At 45.3% G+C, this 20,650-nt stretch overlaps 1 protein-coding gene across 1 annotated transcript in view; it reads left to right on the top strand.

Moving 5' to 3' along the window:
* Window positions 1-3,309: 3,309 nt before the first annotated feature.
* Window positions 3,310-20,650, top strand: part of LOC115097591 (transient receptor potential cation channel subfamily V member 3-like) — a 57,992-nt gene continuing 40,651 nt past the window's right edge. Inside the window, exons 1-4 of the mRNA XM_029613529.1 lie at window positions 3,310-3,479; window positions 4,095-4,260; window positions 5,979-6,064; window positions 14,571-14,684. Of these exons, the coding sequence (XP_029469389.1) occupies window positions 3,310-3,479; window positions 4,095-4,260; window positions 5,979-6,064; window positions 14,571-14,684 (536 nt within the window). The remainder of the gene's footprint in view (window positions 3,480-4,094; window positions 4,261-5,978; window positions 6,065-14,570; window positions 14,685-20,650) is intronic.

Consider the following 20,650-nt stretch of genomic DNA (forward strand, 5'->3'; position numbering starts at 1 on the left):
TGTGGCTACATTCTAGCCGAATATATCGGGGGTGGGCTAGAGGCGGGTGGGGGGGCATTTCCAGGAGGAGTGGTCGTGCTGAAGGGCTATCCTAAAGTTAGCCGGATATACTTATTTGGCTAACTTTAAGATAGCTGGGTATATTCAGCGGCATGGTAGGTGTATCCAGCTTAGGCCTGGATTCACAATTCTTTCGCAGAATGGTGAATCCTGCGAAAACTGGGGGCGGGGGGCGAAGTGGGGAGTGGGCCTGCGAAAGCCCGCAGCCTTCGCACCACTGCGGTGCGCCAGCTGCCGGCTTTCGCACCGAATAGCGACACCATAAAATGTGTAGTTATTCGGCACGCTACTGCCGACGATAATGTTAGTAACATTATCGCCAGCAGTGAAAACACCGCTGACTCCGCCCCTCCCTGCCCTGACTCCTCCCCTCCCCTCCCCCTAATTTGCATCATATTGCATATGGCCTTATCGCATGCATTAGGGCCCTAACGCACACGTTAAGGGTTTAGAAAATAACTCTGTTAAGTAGCCGCTCCACGGCTGAATATCGACCCCATGATAATCTGATTCTTGTCTTTTGTATTGGAGAATCAAGTTCCACAGTTTTGGGACAAAGAAAAACTGCGTTGAAAAGTAGTTTGCAGCCGAATCTGACTACCTGAAGGCACAACAAGTAGACTTTGAACAGAACATAAACAGCGCATGGGAACATGGCATTGAAACCTATCTGTAAAGTATTAGGAATCTGACTAAATCGATTTCAGATTATCCTTTCCTGCACAGATAGCCAATGTAACTCTTTTTTATACTTTTACACTTTTTTAAATAAAAGACATGCATATTTTGTTATGAACAGAGCCAGTTTTTAAAAATCTACTCTGCTGTGGCCATTCTTCTGTTGCGCTTTAAAAACGTTTGGGTGCGACCTGCACAGGGATCTGGTGACTATCAGCACAGCGGCATCCTGATTTATGATGATGACTGCAGTCAAGCAGATGAACTCTTCCTAGGTTTTAAACACTTTAAACAATAAATACAAAGCAGAACACATTTTTGTTGTTGCTGATATTGTCTTGTTATCAGTCCAAGAAGGGGGGAGGGTAGGAAGCTTTGAAACAAGGGGTGATTTGCACGTCAGCATTCAGATAACATCATCAACTACTTACATTTTGCTCTCGTGTCTTATCATGATCTCACCCATTAATATAATTGCCATGTACCACCTTGAAATTTACAACTCCCTATTAATTAGTATGTCTGTAAATAGCACTGGCAAAAACACACCCTTTTACCTTTCTGTCTGGCATTTCTTAAATCTCTGTTATTATTACACAATATCGGCAGCCATGACGTAACAAGGAATATCAAGCCCTGCAGTCAGGAGATGAAACTCCTAGGGGATGCTTCCCCAATGCACAGTGCCATACCTGCTTTGCCCACATTGCTGCTTGATTAACAGTGACACATTGCATTAGCAATTGCTTTTTGAAATGCAACTATATCAAGAGAAACAATGTGTGATCGCAGTACTGGAGTAACTGTCGGACCAGAAGCAATGGATTTGGAATACAGATATGGATGAGCATAAAGAGCGGAAGAATTTTGGTACATAAGGATCTTGGTTTTTATTGGACTCACAGCCTTGCTATAGAGGCAGATCAGCTGGACTGGCTCAAATTACCCCCATGAATTTAAATCACTGAAATGTGTACCATTATGCAGTCCTAGAATGAGACAGGAAGACGTTTTCAGATGTGATATTGCAGAGGGGTTAGCAGGAAAGGTTTTCCCTTTTTGCAAATGATACTAAAATCTACAACAAAGCAAATAAATACCAAGGGAGAAGACAGAATGAGAAGCAACCTTAGAATGCGTGAGGACAGGTCATATGCTTGGCAGTTAAAACTCAATGAAAATAAATGTAGATTAATGCATTGAGGTACAAAAAGTTCAGGAGGGCAGTTCATGATGGGGGTGATCTGTAATGATCGGGAGAAAAACCTCAGGTTGATCATATCTGATAATCTCAAATTACTGAAATAAGGTGCTAGAGCCAAGAGAATGTTAATGTTCAAAGGAAGAGGCATGACTAGTAGAAAAAAAGGAAGGAAGTGAGAAATATGGCACTCCTAGCACTTTCCAGCATTGTTCTCTTCAAAACACTGAGTGCACGGAACAGCCTAATAGAAGACAAGAAATCCCTGGATAAACACAGAGACTCCTTAATAAGGGTGGGGGGAATGAGGTAAAGCCTGGGATAAGTACAGAAGACACTTAGTGATGGTAGGGGGAGGGTGGGGTAGAGCCCAGGATAAGCACAGAGGATCTTTAGTGAGGGTGAGGGCTAGAGCCCGAGATAAGCACAAAGGACCCTTAGGGTGGAAGGAGAGAGGGGTAGAGCCCAGGATAAGCGCAGAGGACCCTTAGGGGTACATTTTTTTAAAAAGCGTGAGCGTGTACTTTTGTTCGCACACCAGGCGCAATCAAAAGTACGCCAGATTTCAATAGATACGTGCCTAGCCACGCGTATCTTTTAAAATCCGGGGTCGGCGCGCTCAAGGGGGTGCACATTTGTGCACCTTGCATGCGCCGAGCCCTGCGCACGCTGCCCGTTCCCTGCCCGTTCGCTGCCCGTTCCCTCCGAGGCCGCACTGCCGTTCCCTTCCCTATCTAACCCACCCCCCAGCCCTACCTAATAGGGGTGTGAATCGTGTGATCAATCGTCTTAACGATCGATTTTGGCTGGGGGGGAGGGAAATCTGATCGTCGTGTTTTGGGTTTTTTTTAAATCGCAAATCGGGGGAGGGCGGGAAAACCGGCACACCAAAACAACCCTAAAACCCACCTGACCCTTTAAAACAAATCCCCCACCCTCCCGAACCCCCCCAAAATGTTTTAAATTACCTGGGGTCCAGTGGGGGGGTCCCGGCGCGATCTCCCGCTCTCTGGCCATGGCTGCGTTAAGAGAAATGGCGCCGGTGGCCCTTTGCCCTTATCATGTGACAGGGCAAAGGTAGCGCCGGCGCCATTTTGGTTCCTGGCTCCCGACGTCACACGTGCAGGAGATCGCACCCGGACCCCCAGTGACTTTTGGCCAGCTTGGGGGGGCCTCCTGACCCCCACAAGACTTGCCAAAAGTCCAGCGGGGGTCCGGGAGCGACCTCCTGCACACGGGCCGTATTGCCAATATTCAAAATGGCGCCGGCGCTACCTTTGCCCTCACTATGTCATACAGGCGATGTATGACACACCCCCGGGCCGACGCCACACCTCCGGGCCCGCCCCCAAAATGAAGTATTGAGGGATATGTTACATACTTCGGTCATCGTTTACCTGGACGACATGCTGATATACTCAAAGGACCTGGATTCGCACCACAGAGATGTCCACAGGGTGCTGCAGAAACTTTGGGATAACCGGCTCTTTGCCAAGATGGAGAAGTGCCAATCTGAGCAAGAGTCCCTACCCTTTCTCAGGTATATTGTGTCCTCCACGGGTTTCTATATGGACCCTGAAAAAGTAATGGCCATCAATGATTGGCCTCAACCTGTGGGGGTAAAGGCACTTCAACGTTTCCTTGGTTTCACCAATTTCTACCAACAATTTATACCCCACTACTCCAGGATGGTGGCTCCACTTACGGCCCTCACCAAGAAGGGGGTCAACGCTAGAAACTGGCCTGCAACTGCGCTACGAGCATTCCAAGAACTGAAGACAGCCTTCCTTCAGGACACATGTCTCCATCACCCGGACCCCCAACGTCAGTTCATTGTGGAAGGTGACGCCTCCGACATGGCGGACGGAGCCATCCTGAGTCAAATATCCGGCAGTGGTAGATCCCTGCCGTGTTCCTACTTTTCCCGGAAATTCTCACCCGCAAAGAAAAATTATGGCATAGGAGACAAGGAACTTCTGGCCATGAAAATGGCCTTCGAGGAATGGCGCCAGTGGTTAGAGGGAGCCCAACACCCAGTGATCGTTTATATGGATCACAAGAATCTGGAATGTCTATGCCGTGCCCAGGGTCTCAACCCTCAACAAGCTCGGTGGTGCCTCTTTTTTAGCCACTTCAACTTTCTCCTTCGCTACAGGCCAGCATCCAAGAACATCCGAGCGGACACCCTCTCCTGCACGGTGGAGACGGAGGATACCCCTAATCTGCCTCAATGCATACTTGACCCGACCAAGGTGCTTCTCGCGGCATCCGACTTGGTTCCTATGAGGAAGACGGTAGTACCGGTTCACCTCCAGAAGAAGGTACTGTCTTGGGCCCATGATTCCCTGGCCACAGGTCACCCAGGGGTAGCTAGAACCCAGGAATTACTTTCCAAGTTCTACTGGTGGCCCCAGTTTAAGAAGGACGTCTGACTCTATGTCAGCTCCTGCCCAACCTGTGCTCAACAGAAGACTCCTACCAGCCGCCCCTGGGGTCTCCTTCAGCCATTACCTATCCCAACCGAACCGTGGACCCACTTGTCCACGGACTTCATTGTGGATCTACCCTCTTCAGAAGAAAAGACGGTGATCTGGGTTACGATTGACAGGTTCTCCAAGATGGCCCACTTCGTCCTTCTTGCTAAGTTGCCCTCAGCACCTGAACTCGTGAACCTGTTTACTCATCACATCTTTCACCTTCACGGACTTCCTCGACACATCGCCTCGGATCGGTGTTCTCAATTCATGGCAAAATATTGGAGGGAGTTTTGTAAAAAGTTTGGGGTCCAGCTAGACTTCACGACTGCCTTCCACCCTCAAGCTAATGGCCAAGTGGAGTGCACGAACTGGACATTGAAAACCTTCCTCCGGTCCTTCATGGGAGATTTGCAGAATAATTGGTTGGCCCTGCTCCCATGGGCGGAGTTCTCGTACAGCTACCACAAACACTCAACCACCGGCAGTTCTCCCTTCTATATGGTATATAGGAAACGGCTTCGATCTCCCTTGCCCTTGCCGTTGGTAGTGCCGTCTCCAGCCGTACAACTCACGGCCCAACAGTTACGTTGTCTCTGGAACGCTACCTGACAGAAGCTTCAACGCACTGCAGTTATCACTAAGAAGTATGCAGCCCATCTACGACATCCAGCCCCATCCTTTCTCCCTGGGGAGAAAGTATGGTTGAGTACGAAATATCTTCGCTTGCGGCTTCTCTCCATGTGCCTAGCCCCAAAGTACGTCGTCAGTTCTCCATCATGGAACGGGTAGGGGCAGTCACTTACCGCCTCCGCCTCCCGCCGATGCTCAGGGTCCACAATGTCTTTCATGTTTCCCTGCTGAAGCCATTGGTTCTGTCCATCTTCCATAGGAAGACCCCCGCACTGGCCACACCTGAGGCACATGAGGATTCAGTCTACCAAGTCGAAGAGGTCCTAGATGTGCGATTCCACCACAGACGTTGGCCGGTCCCACCACCAACCTCGGGGCTGGCCCGGGACCGTAAAGGTACTCCTTCTCTTATGCCCACTTCCCAGGGGTCTAGGTTTAGCAGGATGATCCACATGGAACTAATGGAGGAGGTCCTTGTACAGTATATTGGAGGCTGGCTCCCAGGAATTCTCCTCAGGACCGAAACCCTGCCAAGAGAGGAGATTCTCCGCAGGAACTCCTCTCCCTCCTGCTAGGCCTGTCCTGGCCTCTGCTGCGGTGCTCCCTCATCGAGGGAGACGCCGGTGATCCGACACGTCTGGCCCCGCCCCCTAGGTGCGCATGCGCGCAGGTGCTTGAGATTTAAAGGGGCCAGCGCGGGAAGATGCAGGACAGCCTCCGGATGACATCAGAGCTGCAGGGGTATTTAAACCATGCAGCTAGGCACTTACCTTGCCTTGCAACGAGGTTCACTCTGGATAAAGTTGCTAGTTGCTGCATCGGATCCCTGACCGTTTCTTTGGCTTCTGACTTCTGGCTTCCGACCTTGGTCCATCCCCTGACTTCTGGCTTCAGCTTCTGTCCTTGGCTTTGTCTTCGGTTTCTGACTTCAGGCTTCTGACCTTGCTCCGTCCACTGACTCTGGCTTCAGCTTCCACCCCCAGCTGGACTCCGGCTTCTGGCTTCTCTCCATCCACAGGTATCCAGTTCTTCGCCCACCAGGAAGCCTCGCCTAAGTCCCAGTGGCTCGGATCCTCACGGGCTCCTCCCGGGGGGACCACAGGCTTCCAATGGTGAAGTCTTCATCGACTTCCTGGTGCCAGCTGCTTCCCGGGCCTATCCCCTCAGGTCCTCAGTCGCAGAGGATCTCGCCTAAGTCCCAGCGGCTCAGGTCCTCACGGGCTTCTCCCAGGGGGACCGTGGGCTTCCAAGGATGAAGTCTTCCAGGGCCTTCTCCTCAGCGCTGCCTTCCGGCTGTGACATCCACTGGGGGTTCTCACAGTGCATCACCATCCGTCTCAGCCCACTCAAGGGTCCACGCCCCTAACAAAAAGTGATCAATTCCAGTCCTCAAGGGCCACAATCCATTCATGTTTTCAGGATATCCCTAATGAATATGCTTGAGAGATTTGCATGCACTCTGCCTCAGTTAATGCAGATCTATTTCAGGCATATTCATTAGGGATATCTGAAAACCCGACTGGTTTTCAGCCTTCGAGGACTGGAATTGCCCACCCCTAGACTAGAAGACAGGAGAAACGGGAGATATGATTAAGAGACCAAAATCCCACAAAGGTAAATAATGCACAGAAAGTCAGCATTTTTCGGTGGAATGGAAAGTGGGGAACAAAAGGTCATGATATAAAGCTTATAGGAGAGAGACTTCAGAGTAACACCAGAAAATGTTTCTGCACAAAGAGGGTGATGGATGCATGGAAAAGCCCCTTAGATCAGATGGTGGAGGTCAAAAAGAAAGGAAAAAACCATGGGCTAAGCACAGAAGATCCTTAGCCACAAAGAAGGGAAGGGAAAGCCAGGATCTGTGAAAAATAATTTGAGCAGACTTGATGGGCCTCACTTTGCTTATCTGCCATCATAGTCTATGTTTCTATAAAGTCCTCTCTGTAGCTCATGCCCAGGATCCTTTATTCCTTTCCTAACCAGGCTTCATCACTCTGTTGAGCCCAACAGAGAGTTGCAAGTAGGTGGGGGGAAAGGGGCTTAAAGCTGCTGAACTCTGGAGAAAATATCATTTTACTATCTTGATTTTAATTGCCCTGTTTTATGGATGGAAACAGTCTTTGAAAATGTCCTACCCTATCTTCATGTATTTCTCTATTTGATGTTCCTGAGGATGGTTACCACTTACGCGTGTGCATGAACATGTTCACGCATCATTTTGATGGAGAAAGTGCAGGTGCACATCTGTGTGTGTACTTTTTCCAAGGGAACTTTTTCTCTTTGAAAATTCATGTAAAACTGCATGCAAAAGTGCACACAAACTTCACACTTCTATGCACCGTTTAAAAGTTGCTCTCCATATACTGTATTTATATACCTATTGTAAACCCCGCCCCCTGGGAAACAACTCACACACCGAGTCCCCGCTAGAGTAGTCGCTAAACTGGCCGTTTAATGTAAAGGGTGGTTGTTAGCTGTGGGCAACAAGGTTTACAAGAATAAAGAATTATTTCATAGGAAAAAACCCCACTTAGACTCAAACTGATAGTTTTGTTAGAGCTAATAACTTCTTTATAAAAAACTTTAGTTTGTAAGATATCCCAAAAACAACAGATTCAACAACATAATCAGAAAAATATAAATACAACAAAATTTGCTTCCTCTATCCTCTCAATTATGTATCCTTCCTTTTCATTTTCATAAATTTCTCAGTCTTTACACATAACCTCTAACATGCTTTTTGGTCCATTCTCCTTTTCTTTTCCTACAAAGACCTTGGTTTAGTGGGCTCACCAATTGAAGACCGGTGGGGCCCTTTCTTTCAGGTTGCACATCTTCTTCTTTTCAAAGAGTCCAGTTTTCTCCGCTGCAGGTTCCTCAGGTACCTACTACCTATCTAAAAAAACTAATTAAAAGAAACTATTTATTCTATTTTTTTTAACACTATCTAACTAATGCAAATAAATGAATAATTATAATCCCTCTAACTAAACCCTTAACCAGACAGTCTTAAAAAATATATATATTCAAATAGATGAAAGGGTTCTTTATGCATCAGCATAGTATACAGATACTAGCCCTCTTTGGAAAGTAAAAATGAAAAGGCTTAATTATAGGCACTTAGGCAAATAAATATAGTGATTTTTTTCTTTTTATTTGTGCCTCAGCTTTCACAATATTTCTTAAAGCTTAAGAAATACCTTTTAAAATAAATATAGAATCCTCAGATTCCTAAATGATTCCTTTACTTTCAGACAATTACAGTAACTTAACAGAGGTCCTGCTTTCCTAGCAGCCGGGTTTAAGCTCAACCTGCTTCAGAGAGGAAATTAATTAGCCCACTGTCAGTTCAAAACCAACAAACTTCTTACAAAAGTTTCTTAGGGCTAAAGAAATTCCTTTTAAATCAATATAGGATCCTTAGATTCCTAAATGATTCCTTTTCAGTTGAGACAGTAACAACAGCTTAACAGTGGTCTGGCTTCCTAGCAGCCAGGGTTAAGTTCAACCAGTTCAGATAGGAGGTTTATCTAGCCACTGTTAGCTTAAAACTAACAAAACTTCAACAAAATTCTTTTCCTTTCCTTTTCTTTTAAGAGTCCCTGGGGGGGCAAGATGGCCGCCAGATAGGACATGCAGGAAGCGAGCTCCTCCACGGCGTTTTTCCCTTTGAAGAATACCTATTGAACATGCCTCACACTAAAAGAAAGGGAAAGGTTCGGGGAGCACAGACCAGTTCCCCGATGCCAAGCCCTTCTCAGCCGAGGATAGAGGGCTTCCTGACGGCGGTATCCACGACGCCACAAGGGCCGGTCGCTGGGGGAACGCTGGAGGAGCATGCGTATTCTCCCCTGACCTTGGATGTTACACTGAGCCCTGGCGAGCCGTTACGGCCAACACCTCCTACGCAGAGTCTTCTTTCCTTCCCGGATCTGACCCGAGGCGGTGTCCATTCTGAGACCTCGGGCGGAGTACAGGTGATTACCCGGGGTGTAGATGTGGACACTACTGCCCCGAGAGGTACAGAACCCGGCGGTATATTTGAGGTGATAACTGGAGAGTTAGACACTATCCCTGAGGGGAATCCAGGAAAACAACAAACGGCAACTTCTGGAGTGCAGGAAAGACCATGACAGGAAACCACAGAGGTTAGTGTTAACCTGGGACTGCCTGAAGATATAACTCTTGGAAAGGTATGGTACGCCTTAAAAGCTATTGATTCAGCATTAAAGTCTATTGCACAGTCGAATTTTGAACTTAAAAATCAGATTAAAGAAAATAAAGAAACTGTTAAAAGTTTTGAAGGGAAACTGCAGAGCCACGAGGAACGCCTGCAAAAAATGGAAACTTTGCAGAAAAACTTTATAACATCTGAAATGGCCATGGAAAGGAAAATAGAGAAACTAGAGAATAACTCAAAATTACTAAATTTGCGTGTATTAAACTTCCCAGTGGTCAGAGTGATATCACCCATTGAGTTATTTAAAACATATTTGAAAGAAATACTAAAGCTTCCAGAGGCGGCTCTTCCAGTTTTTACAAAAGCTTACTATCTCCCAGGAGTGACAACTCAGGCAGAGAGAGAAGAGTTACCATCGTTGGATATATCCCAAGTATTGGAACTTTCGATAGAAACTGAAATTAAGGAAAGGAAATCAATGCTAATATCTTTTGCGTTCTTATCTGAGCGTAATCATGTTTTGAAATTGTTTTTGCGAAACAGACAAGCTCTATTTTATGGAGCAAAGATTTGGGTGTACCCTGATCTTACTAGATCAACTCATCTACGCAGGAAGGAATTTCTTGCCTTAAAAGAAAGGGTCACAAGTATGGGGGCCCGTTTTGTATTAAAATTTCCCTGTAAAGGTTGTGTTTGGTACCAAAGTAATAATTATATCTTCTTTGACCCTAAACAACTGCGAGATTTCTTGGTGGGACATCCTAATACTACTCCAGAAGTGTAATTGAAAAAAAAAAAGGGGTACCTTCCTATCATTTTCCTAGTATTTTTTTTTTATTGCAATTTATTTGCTCCTTATGTTCTACTTGCCCCCAAATTTCCTATATTAAGGTATAATTTCCTTTGTTACATATTGTATGTTTTAAATGAAGAAAGGTGTGTAACCTTGTTGTCCTATTATGTTACCGTATTCTTATTATGCTTATTTCATATATTGTATGTGAAAAATCTGAGAAAAAAAAAAAAAAAAAAAGAGTCCCTACCACCATCACAAGCTAGAGCCAAACTCCCGCGGGGCTCTCTAAGTTAACTAAGATTCTCATTCATACACTCACCCCCTTACACTCTCAGACTGTCATAAAAAACTCAAAAAATGCCTTTGAGAGAGAGGATCTTCTTATACACAACCTTCCTCTCTCAAGGCTGCCCACCCACTCACTGTGTAACTGTCACACTTGGAATGCCATTGCTGACAGCAGCCGTCCCAAGCTCAGTGACCCCGTGACAGCCACAGCCATACAGAACCTTCATTCAGACACACCTAAACTTGCCCTTTTTATTCCCCCTTACCTCTTTTTAGAACTTTTTCTTTTTTTTAAATTTCTTTTCCCTCCTTTGCTTTTTCCCCTACACCAATTTCCCAGCCTGAGATCCAGGGAATTACATGTTTTTTTATTTTAACCCTTATGGGTTACACTATGCAGAGGTATTGTCAGTTCATCTGAGATTTAGATATAATAATTCAAATTATAGAACTGATTTGAGCCATTTGAATGATTATTTTGTAAAGTTTTATGTTGCTTTTTGGTTTTATTGTGTATGCAATGTGTTACCTGTCTATATTAGTAGACAGGTGGGGTATACATTTGTTTTCCCTAATGCATCAAAATTTTGCTTACTTTGAAAACTGTCTGGGCAGAAGTGTCCAGTAAATGCTCATCTTTACTAACATAAACTGAATAAAAATAAGAATGATGATGATAAAACTTTGGGTTGCTGTGAGCAGGAGGCAGTTTCCAGTGGTTACCAGCTGCCTGGATCTTCGCTACCAGTTAATATGAGATTCCCATCCACAGTGCCTGCTAATGTTTACATAGGACTCAAAGTAAGAAGCCACAAATGAACAGCAGGCTCTGCATATTTCTATGCCCTCTCTTCTAAAAGCCACGTTCCTGACTGCATGCTTATTACCTAACGAAGAGCTGCTTTGGCTGGTCCAAGCACAACATGCAGGTGCTGTGGCTCATCCTAAAAGTGACTCAGCTGGATCCATAGGAATTTTATTATTGTTGCTCCTGATAATTGTTGACACTGTATGAGTGCAGCTGTGGAGTGTGGGCCAGCAGGTTTGTCGAGTTTGACTTCCATTCAAGTATAAGGATGTTGTGATGGAGTGTGCCAGTGTTTATTCTGTCTCAGAGCGTCGCAGCATCAAAGCAGGAGCACAGGACCTCTTACATTGCCAGAACTGCTGTGGAGTTGCCAATCTGCTTGGGACCTCTCTCCATCACTACTCCTGGATGCTGGACTGGCCCGTGAGTTCCTTCCCTACAGGCGAGTCAATGGGTTTTATTTTCACTGATCAGGACTGGAGATGCATTTCATTGCAGTCTTTAGTTTATGCCTTTGTTGAACAGAAGGATTGTATACAAGAAATCCAATCTCAAAAATCTCCTCCTTTATTTACAAAGCAAAGTTTCTGAGGGCTTTTTTCAACAGTGATTGGGAGCTTACTTCTTTTTGATTTATTAATCTCTATATCTAAACATGCTTTCTTTTTACCCAAAAGACCAGCTAACAAAATTAAAGAGGATGTCATATGGACATTTTCTGTCTTAACAACATTACTTATGTGGCTAATTAAATTACATTTTCAGAGTCAAGCCACAGAATTTCTCTGAAATGCTGTCTTTGCTACAGGATATTTCTTTTTATACTAGTACTGTTTGCACTTAAATAAGACACACAAGAATTTTACAGAATTTAAGAAAATGGGATAGGATATGCAGAAGGATCCTTAGCCGCAAAGAAGTGAAAGCAAAGCTAGAGGTCAAGTGGAGTCTCTAGCATTACAGGAAGTAATTTAGGCAGAGTATAGGGGCTCTGTGATCTGAATCTGCCACCCTGTTGATTACTGAGTACCTGTCAGAGAGATGACCATACACAAGGAGGCCAGTATTCAAAGCCCTTACATATGGGGTGGCACTGTCAAAGTGTTCAATATTTTTGAATGAGGTTACACAAGAAATTGCCAATATCCTGGGGTTTGCGGTTTTCCTTGGGCCTGAATTGGGTTTGCTGGGCAAATGGTCGGGGTCGGGGATTCCCTTGAAAAATTAGAAATTGGTGGGTCATTTGCTGTTGGCTGCCAGATTCACAGTAGCAAATTTTTGGAAAACTAATCCTCTGCTGAGCCACCGGAGACAGCAAGTGCGAGATGTTGCTGATATTGAATTACTGAGATATGACCTGCAGAACTCACACTACAAATTTGTTGGGGTGTGGGGTCCCTTTTTGGATTATTGTAAAAGTATCTCTGAATAATGTGGGCCTTGTACTGCAAATTGACATTCGTGGATCTTTGTATTGACTGTTTTATATACAACATCGCTTTTGGTTTCCTATGTCTCTTTGAATATTTTTGCTAATGTATTGGAAAAAGTTGTTAAATAGTTTAAAAAATATATTCAAAGCCCTTTAAATGGATAACTCACAAGTTGTCCATCTAAATGGCAAGTTATCCATCTAACTCTAAATTATCCATCTAACTCCCAAGTACTCCATCTAACTCATGAGTTAACTGTCTAATTCCATGTTATCCATCTAACTCTAAATTATTCATCCAGCTCCATGTTATCCTAGTTATTCATTTAACTCCAAGTTAGTCATCCAACTCAAAATTATCCATATAACTCACAAGTTAGCCATATAACTCCAATTTAACCATTTAAATGTTTAGTTTTGAATACTGACCTTATGGTGTTATCATGCGCGACATTTATCCAGGGGTGGTCACATCAAACGAGACTTATCAGAACTCTCGGCCATTTCTCAGCTTTATACAAAGTAATGCAAGGGATTTGATCTGAAATCCTAAAATAATTATTAGAAACTTACAGTATTAGTGTTATCTATGTTGAAGGGCTGATGTCCTTATTGGGTGCCAATTATTTATTTATTTTAATGTATGTGTTTATTTATTTATTTGTAAGAATTTGATTGTTCTTCTTTTCCTAAAAGTAAAGCCATGGTCAGTGCTTCCATTAGACAAAGTAGGTGGTTGCTTAGATGTTAAAATGTTGGGGCAGCAAAATCCCACCAGCACAAGGCCCAAAGGGGTACTGTGCTACAGCCAATTCCAAAGAAGGGAGCGCTGTGCTAGATCCACTGCCATAGGAAGGAGGGAGTGCAATGCTGGAGCCGCTGCTAATAGGTAAGTTAGGCAAGGGAGTGCATGACCAAAGGTTCACCTAGGGTGCCAAATACTCTTGCACTGGCCCTGAGTAAGCCCGAGGTAGATTACAAGAATAAGGCACTGATAATGAATGCATACAGATTTGAGGTAGATTGCATGTAAATAAGAAGTGGAGACATTAGGAAGGAATGAGTTCTGAAGATTGCTGTTCTCATACTGGGAAATAGGACTCTGCTTTCTTTCAGGAGAAGTCCAGGTAGTAAATCTAGAGTTAAAAAAAAATAAAGTCTTCATTATACTACTAAGTTCTGTAACTTTAAAGAGTAGGATGCAGTTTATAAAAGGGGAGCTCTGGTATTTTTGTTCACTGGCATGGGCACAATCTCCCACAGACTAGCAACAGGTGACTTTCATTCGAAGATGGATGATCATGACCAAGGTCTACAGACTATCTGCCGTAGGACCAGATCTCCTCTGTGCATAACTTCCTGCTGGCAGAGAGCATGGGAACCGTTTAATATCTAGTACTTAAAAAGAGTGTCGCTCTGTATCCTTTCCTTTTAGAAAAGAAAAGGGAACCCATATAAGAGCAGACAAGCTTTAAAGGCCTCCATCCTTTTTTATCCTTTGTTTAACATCTGGAGAGGTCTATGAGGTCTTCAAAGCTCACGTATTACAATATCTTTCTTGTTGGTCCTTTAAATTGGTGTCCAGCCCACAAAGACAATTTCTTTTGTTGCTTCTATGCCCATTTTAAATGTCTCCTACCCTGATGGCACTGCTCAACTGTTTATGCTATGTCCAGATCACTCTTGACCAGTACAACAGCATTTTTTAACATTTTTTTAGGAAAACAATATTTGAACAGCAAATGCAGGAACAGCTGTCAAAATCTCTAAAAGCATTTTATTGTTGTATATGAACCAAAAGCAAAATAATGTACTATCTCTGTTCAAATTGCTGAATGAAGTATGTAAAAAGTGATTGGACAAACTGTTGCCTGAGTGGTACCCGGCATTAGCAAATCCTTTTGTGGCCTGCGATAATTTCAAAGGAGACATAGAAAACTGAGACTTGAATATTTCCATTTGCCAATGGCTAATTGGGAAGGACAGAGAATATTTATGCACAGTGATGTTTAATTTGCAGAACTATGAATAAAGGACCAAACGAAACAGCTCCATTAATGGCCAAGGAGCGAATCCCACCAGGAACACCTCCTCGAATTCACAAGTACTTGGATGCCAGCGTGCTGAAGAAAAGGTAAGGCCCAACATCTCTAGCACTGGCCACAGGTGGCAGACCCTTGTTTACTGTAATAATCATTCTCACGAAACTAAAAGATCTGAGTTTCCTGGGATCTAAAGGAAGCATATAATATACAAAGAGGCCAAGCATTTAGCAAAAGTGCCCATCTTTTCACCATTTCAAATACTGAGGTATTGTGCAGAAAGCGACATTTCTGTGGTATTATTTATGACATGTGAGATGTTCTTAGTGTATGATGAGAGTTTCTCATGGCTAGACACTAAAAGCATCTGATTGACTTGTATGACTGCTGTGTTACTGAAATGACTTGAGGCATTTTGTCAAACTATGATCCAATGATCAAATGCCAAGGTTTTCTGGCTGCAATAAATGTATGTTTTATGGTAAAGAACAGATAATGGACTTTTTGAAAAACAACATGTGTGGACTTTACAAATCAATGGCAATATAGAGCTTAGAACCACAGATGTTTATTCTGTTTATTATATATTTATAGCAGTTGCACTGATTGCCTTTGATTGCACTTATTTAGATATGTGCTATTCTTATCCAAGGGTTATTCCATCTTGTGTTAAATGTGATGCAAATCCAGATTCACTATCTGATGGGAATGATGGGGTTTGGATGTGATATGGAGAGGGTGCACTCAGAATTTGGGGGCAGTGCTTGAGGTTACCAGTTGCTTGGGTGCCCCATGTCCAGTAGTGGTGAGTTCTGACTCAGAGAAAACCGCTCATTCAGCTCTCTGCATTGGTGGGCTAGGAAGTGAAACTAGGGGTGGGACTAGCAAATGCAAAAATGGACAAGGCCATGGGGCCTGATCAGATGCACTCCAGGATATTAAGGGAAGCTCAGATACATGCTGGCGACTGAAAGACCTGTTCAATGGAGATTGGAGTGGTGCTACAAGACTGGAGAAGTTCGGTTGTGGTCCAGCTTCACAAGAGTGGTAGCAGAGAGGAAGCTGGAAACTGCAGGCCGGGTAGCCTTATCTTAGTGGTGGGAAATTAATGGAGACTCTGCTGAAGGAAAGGGTAGTGAACTATCTTCAATCCAATGGGTTTCAGGATCCAAGGCAGCCAGGGACGGATATAGTATTTTTCCGCCATTAGGCACTTTTGGTGCTTTCACACCCCCACCTTCTGTAAGGATCTGTTACAGGTAGCAGAGGGCTTTTCTCTGCTGAATGAGATTCAGCAGAGCTGGAATGCAGCAAATCTTAGCCAGCCTGCTGCCCCTAAATTTTTGCCACCCTAGGTACAGACATAATGGGTGCCTGTTGACAAACTCAGGGCTGAAGGCAGTATGACTTTACCAGAGGAAAGTCGTGTCATATGAATTTGATTGATTTTTTTTTTGAATGGGTAACTAGAGAATTAGATCAGGGATGAGCACTCATTGTGGTTTACTTGAATTTCTGCAAAGCTTTTGATACAGTTCCACATGGAAAGGAATGGGTCACAAGGTGGTGGATTGGATTACAAATTGGTTGACCGATAGACAACAGTGTATATATAACGGTAAATGGAATGTACTCTGATGAGAGAATGGTGATAAGTGGAGTGCTCAAGGGTCAGTTCTGTTCAATATCGCTGTGGGCAATATTGCAGAGAGGTTAGAAGGTAAAGTTTGTCTTTTTGCAGATGATACTAAGATCTGCAACAGAGTGATACTCTTAAAGGAATAGAGAGAATGAGAAGCAAGCTGTTGTGAGTGTGGAGATGTGGTCGCTTGCTCTAGAGGGATATGAGCCCTTGGACCATGGCACGGCTCAGGGAGGGCCCCAAGACACAGAACGTGGGAGGTGAGAGTGTCCAAGCATGGGTAGGAATGGAAACAAGGCTGGACCAGGATTGAGACAAAAGATCGAGGAACTGAAACAAGGCAGGCTCAGATTTCCACTGGACCTATACGCACAGGTGAGACACAGAAACGCAATGATGGTCTCAAGAGTAGCCCTCCAGCCTCTCGGTAACCCTTCCAGACCCGCCGCTTGAGAATGATGAGTGCGTGAGGTCAGACGGAGGCTCAGGGCAGGAACAAGACGAGACATGGAATTCAGGAACTTGGAAGACTCAAACGGGGACTTGAGGAACTTGGAAGACTCTGAAGAGGATTCGAGGAACTTGGAAGACTCAGACAAGGATTCAGGATTCAGGCACTAGTATAGGGTGAGTACTGCACTGCAGTGCGCCTTATATAGCCACCCATGGCTGGTCGTGGACCATGGCGGAAGTGAAGCAGACTCCTGACGAGAAGATGAAGACTTGGAACTGGAGATATGATGGAGATTCAGGAGAGACCTGCACCGAGGTGTACCCTACACAGCTGCCCTTGGCTGGTCGCAGACCACACTGAAGTGGAGCAGACTCCGGCTTCAGTCTAGAGCATGGACAGAAGCAGGAACAAGGAACTCCAAAGACCGGGAACAGGATTCAAGACTTAGGATTCAAGGATTCAGAACTCGGAATCAGGAACAGACCTCAGCATTAAAAGCAAGGGCCTTCTGGAAACTTGCACTACAGATGTGAAGACTGGCCTCATTTCATGAAGCGCCCTACACAGCCCCATGGGCTGGTCATGGACCATGACGATGACACGCCAAGAAAGATGGACGAGCAGGAAACCTGGAAGCAGGATGAAGAGCCGGAGACGGTAACATTAGGACCAAAACTGGAACATCAGGAACATGGAACATCAGGACACTGAAGAGATGATGAAGGAGCTCCAATGAAGAACAGGAACATTCACAGAGACCAGGAACATCTAATTTGAAACACGGAACCATCTAGACAAAGGCAGACCTTTACCGGACAGAGGAAGCATGGATGACCATGAAGATCCGATGTGAAGGCCCCGAGCAGAACAAGCTGAGCCCTTTTATAAGGCTGGGCAAGGCCCAAGAAGATGACATCATCCGTTGGGGCTGTGGGGCTTTTCCTGCTGTTGGCCCTTTAAATATTGAGAAGAGGCGTGCATGCGTGCCTATGCAAACACCCAGGGACGAGCAGGAGCAGGCAGTGGCATCGGTGGCGTTTCTGCTGCATAACTGGAGGCAACGGCAGTGGCACTCCTGCTGCAAGATGAACAGATGGCGGTGGCACCAGGGCCGCGAAGAGGAGCATTGGCAGCGGCTTCCTAGACGCAAGGAAGTAGACACCGTGGCTTCCCCTGCCACGCAGGGTTGGTCCCGGCAGCGGCTCTTGCTGCGCGAAGAGGAGGAATCGGCGACAGCCTCCCTGCCGCAGGCAACAGTAACAATGGGGGCTCCAAGCCACTTAAGAAGGTCGAAGCGGCCTGCACCGGCATCGGGCCAGGTGAGAGGCTACTCATGGGATGGGCTCCGCGAGCAGTATCGTAACATAAGCCAAGAAAGCTCAAGGAGTAGTCAAAAGTTTGGCAGCTGGGGTTCAATGCAGGGAAATGTAGAATCATGCATTTGGAGTACAGTAATCTAAAGAAACTGTGCTAGGGGTGTACAGACCAGGAGAGATACCTTGGGGTGATAGTGTCTGATGATCTGGAGGTAGCGAAGCAATGTGACAAGGTGGTAACTAAGGCAGGAGGTATGCTAGGCTGCATAGAAAGAGGCATAACCAGCAGGAAAAAGGAGGTGATGATGCCCCTATACAGGTCTTTTGTGAGGCTCCATCTGGAGCACTGTGTTCAGTTCTGGAGACCGTATCTCAAAAAGGATAGAGCCAGGACAGAAGTGGTCCAGAGAAAGTCAACTAAAATAGAATGGGGTTTGTACCAGAAGACCTATGAGATGAGATTGGAGGACCTAGTATATATATCGTGAATGAGAGGAAAGACAGGGGAGATATGATACAGACTTTTAAATACCTGAAAGGTATTAATAATGCACAGGAATCATAGCTCTTCCAATGAAACAAAAGCTGTAGAACTAGGACTCATGGAATTAAACTCCAAGGTAAAACATCAGGAAGTATTTATTCAGGGAAAGGCTGATAGATTCATGGACTGCCCTCCTGAAAGAGGTGCTGGAATTTTAAAGGGTGTGGGATAAACACAGAGGATCTCTGATCGCTAAAGGATGGAAGTGAAGAAGTGGTGTAACTTTAGGTGTAATATTTCTGCATAGGGGTAATCTGCATGAAATGGCAAATACAATCTAAACATTTTGCTGGGCAAAGTGGATGGACCATTTGTGTTACTACGTTGCTATGTTAAGTGCTCAGAGAAAGTTATAAGAACTGGCAGGTTCCTGCTGTTCCTTTACCATTCCAGGATAATCACAGCCTAGGCTGGGATCCGGTGTTCTGAAACATCATTAAAACATGGAGCATGATAGCAGACTAAAACCATACAGCCCATCCACATCTCCTACTCAGCTTTATAGACACTTCCTCTCCCTCGGAGATCCTTTGTGCTTGTCCCATGTTTTCCTGAATTCTGGTACCGTCCTGATCCCCAGCACCTTAACAGGGAGGCTGTTCCATGTGACCACCACCCTTTCAGGAAAGAAGTATTCCCTTAGATTCTCACCCTCATCCCATGAGCCCTTGCCAGAGCCCACTTTCTGCTGGAAGAGGCCCATCTCCTGTGCATTTATTCCTTGGAGGTATTTAAATGTCTCTATGATATCTCCCCTTTCCCCCTTTCCTCCAGCGTATTACATGTTTAGAAAGGTTTCTCTCTGAAAGTTTGCTTACACGTATGTGGGTTTAGAAGTATTCACATACACTGTACTTGCTGTATCTGCAGCTGGAGGAAGGAGATAAAACTGTTTGTAGATTTGAAAATTCAATTGAACGTCAGTAATTAACTCTTCTGACCTAACCACTCTGTACAGAGCATCTCTTCTTAATCTGGTAAATATACATGCATACCCCAGGGGGTTAAAGCCAGGTAACTGATCCCTTTGAAATTGTGCTGTTGACCTACAGTATTAATATTTCTTATCAACTAAAGAGGGACATTACTTCTGTTGCGGTCAGGTGGTGGACCCTTGGGCCGGCCTAGGAGAGTGAGAGGATAGTAGATGAGGGCTCTCCGCTGCGAGGCAGTAGGCCAGTAGGTGGTGTCAAGGCGAGCTTGGAATGGAGTCTTCGCCCTGGAAGCCTGCGGACCCCCCGAGAGGAGCTCGTGAGGTCCCAGGCCGCTGGAACTTAGGTGATCACTGGAGACGAGATGAGACAGGAAGGTCCGAGGTCGAGGCAGGCGGCAGGAATCGAAGTCAGAAGCAAGCAGAGGTCAGGAACCGAAGAAAACAAGCCGAAGGTCCGGACACAAGAATCTGGATCCATAACTGGAGATCCAGGGGGAAGCAGAGGATCCAAGCTGGAGACAAGGGTCCAAGCAGGAGTCGGAGATCCGAACAGGAGACAGGGATCCGAACAGGAGACATGGATCGGAGCTAGAAGCAGAGATCCAGGCACTGTAGCAAGAGGCACTTGTTGCAAGGCAATATCCTGTAAGCAGACGCTGGCATAAATACAAGCTGGCGTCTGACGTCATTTTGGGGGTGGGCCGCAGTCCGGCGGGAAAAGCCCTTTAAATTGGGCTTCGCCGCGTGCGCGCGTGCCCTGAAGGGGAGGGGTCACGTTCAGAGACTGGGCGGCATCTCCCTCGTGGAGACGCTGCCGCGAGAAGGCCTGAGCAGGCTCAGCAAGGCGCGGGCCTCCCGAGAGGCGACTCCCCCAGTGCTGCCGGCCCGGAGCTGAAGGTAAGGACCCAGTCGCAAGCCGTGCGACTGGGACCGCAACAACTTCCATTAAAATTTAATTCCTGCTTGTCTCAAGAGCCACACAGGCTAAAAGGAGACATTTCCTTTCTCTGAAAAGTAAATTGCTGGCAATTGGTGCCAGTTTTTTCCTAAAATACCCAAGTATATGTTATGTTACTTTTCAGGGAAATAGATTTAGGGGGTAATTTTCAAAAGGAATTGCATGCATAAGTGTATCTACTATTGTAGCAATTTTCAAAAGCCATTTACT

The sequence above is a fragment of the Rhinatrema bivittatum genome, chromosome 8 (assembly GCF_901001135.1).
Source record: "Rhinatrema bivittatum chromosome 8, aRhiBiv1.1, whole genome shotgun sequence".
NCBI lineage: Eukaryota > Metazoa > Chordata > Amphibia > Gymnophiona > Rhinatrematidae > Rhinatrema > Rhinatrema bivittatum.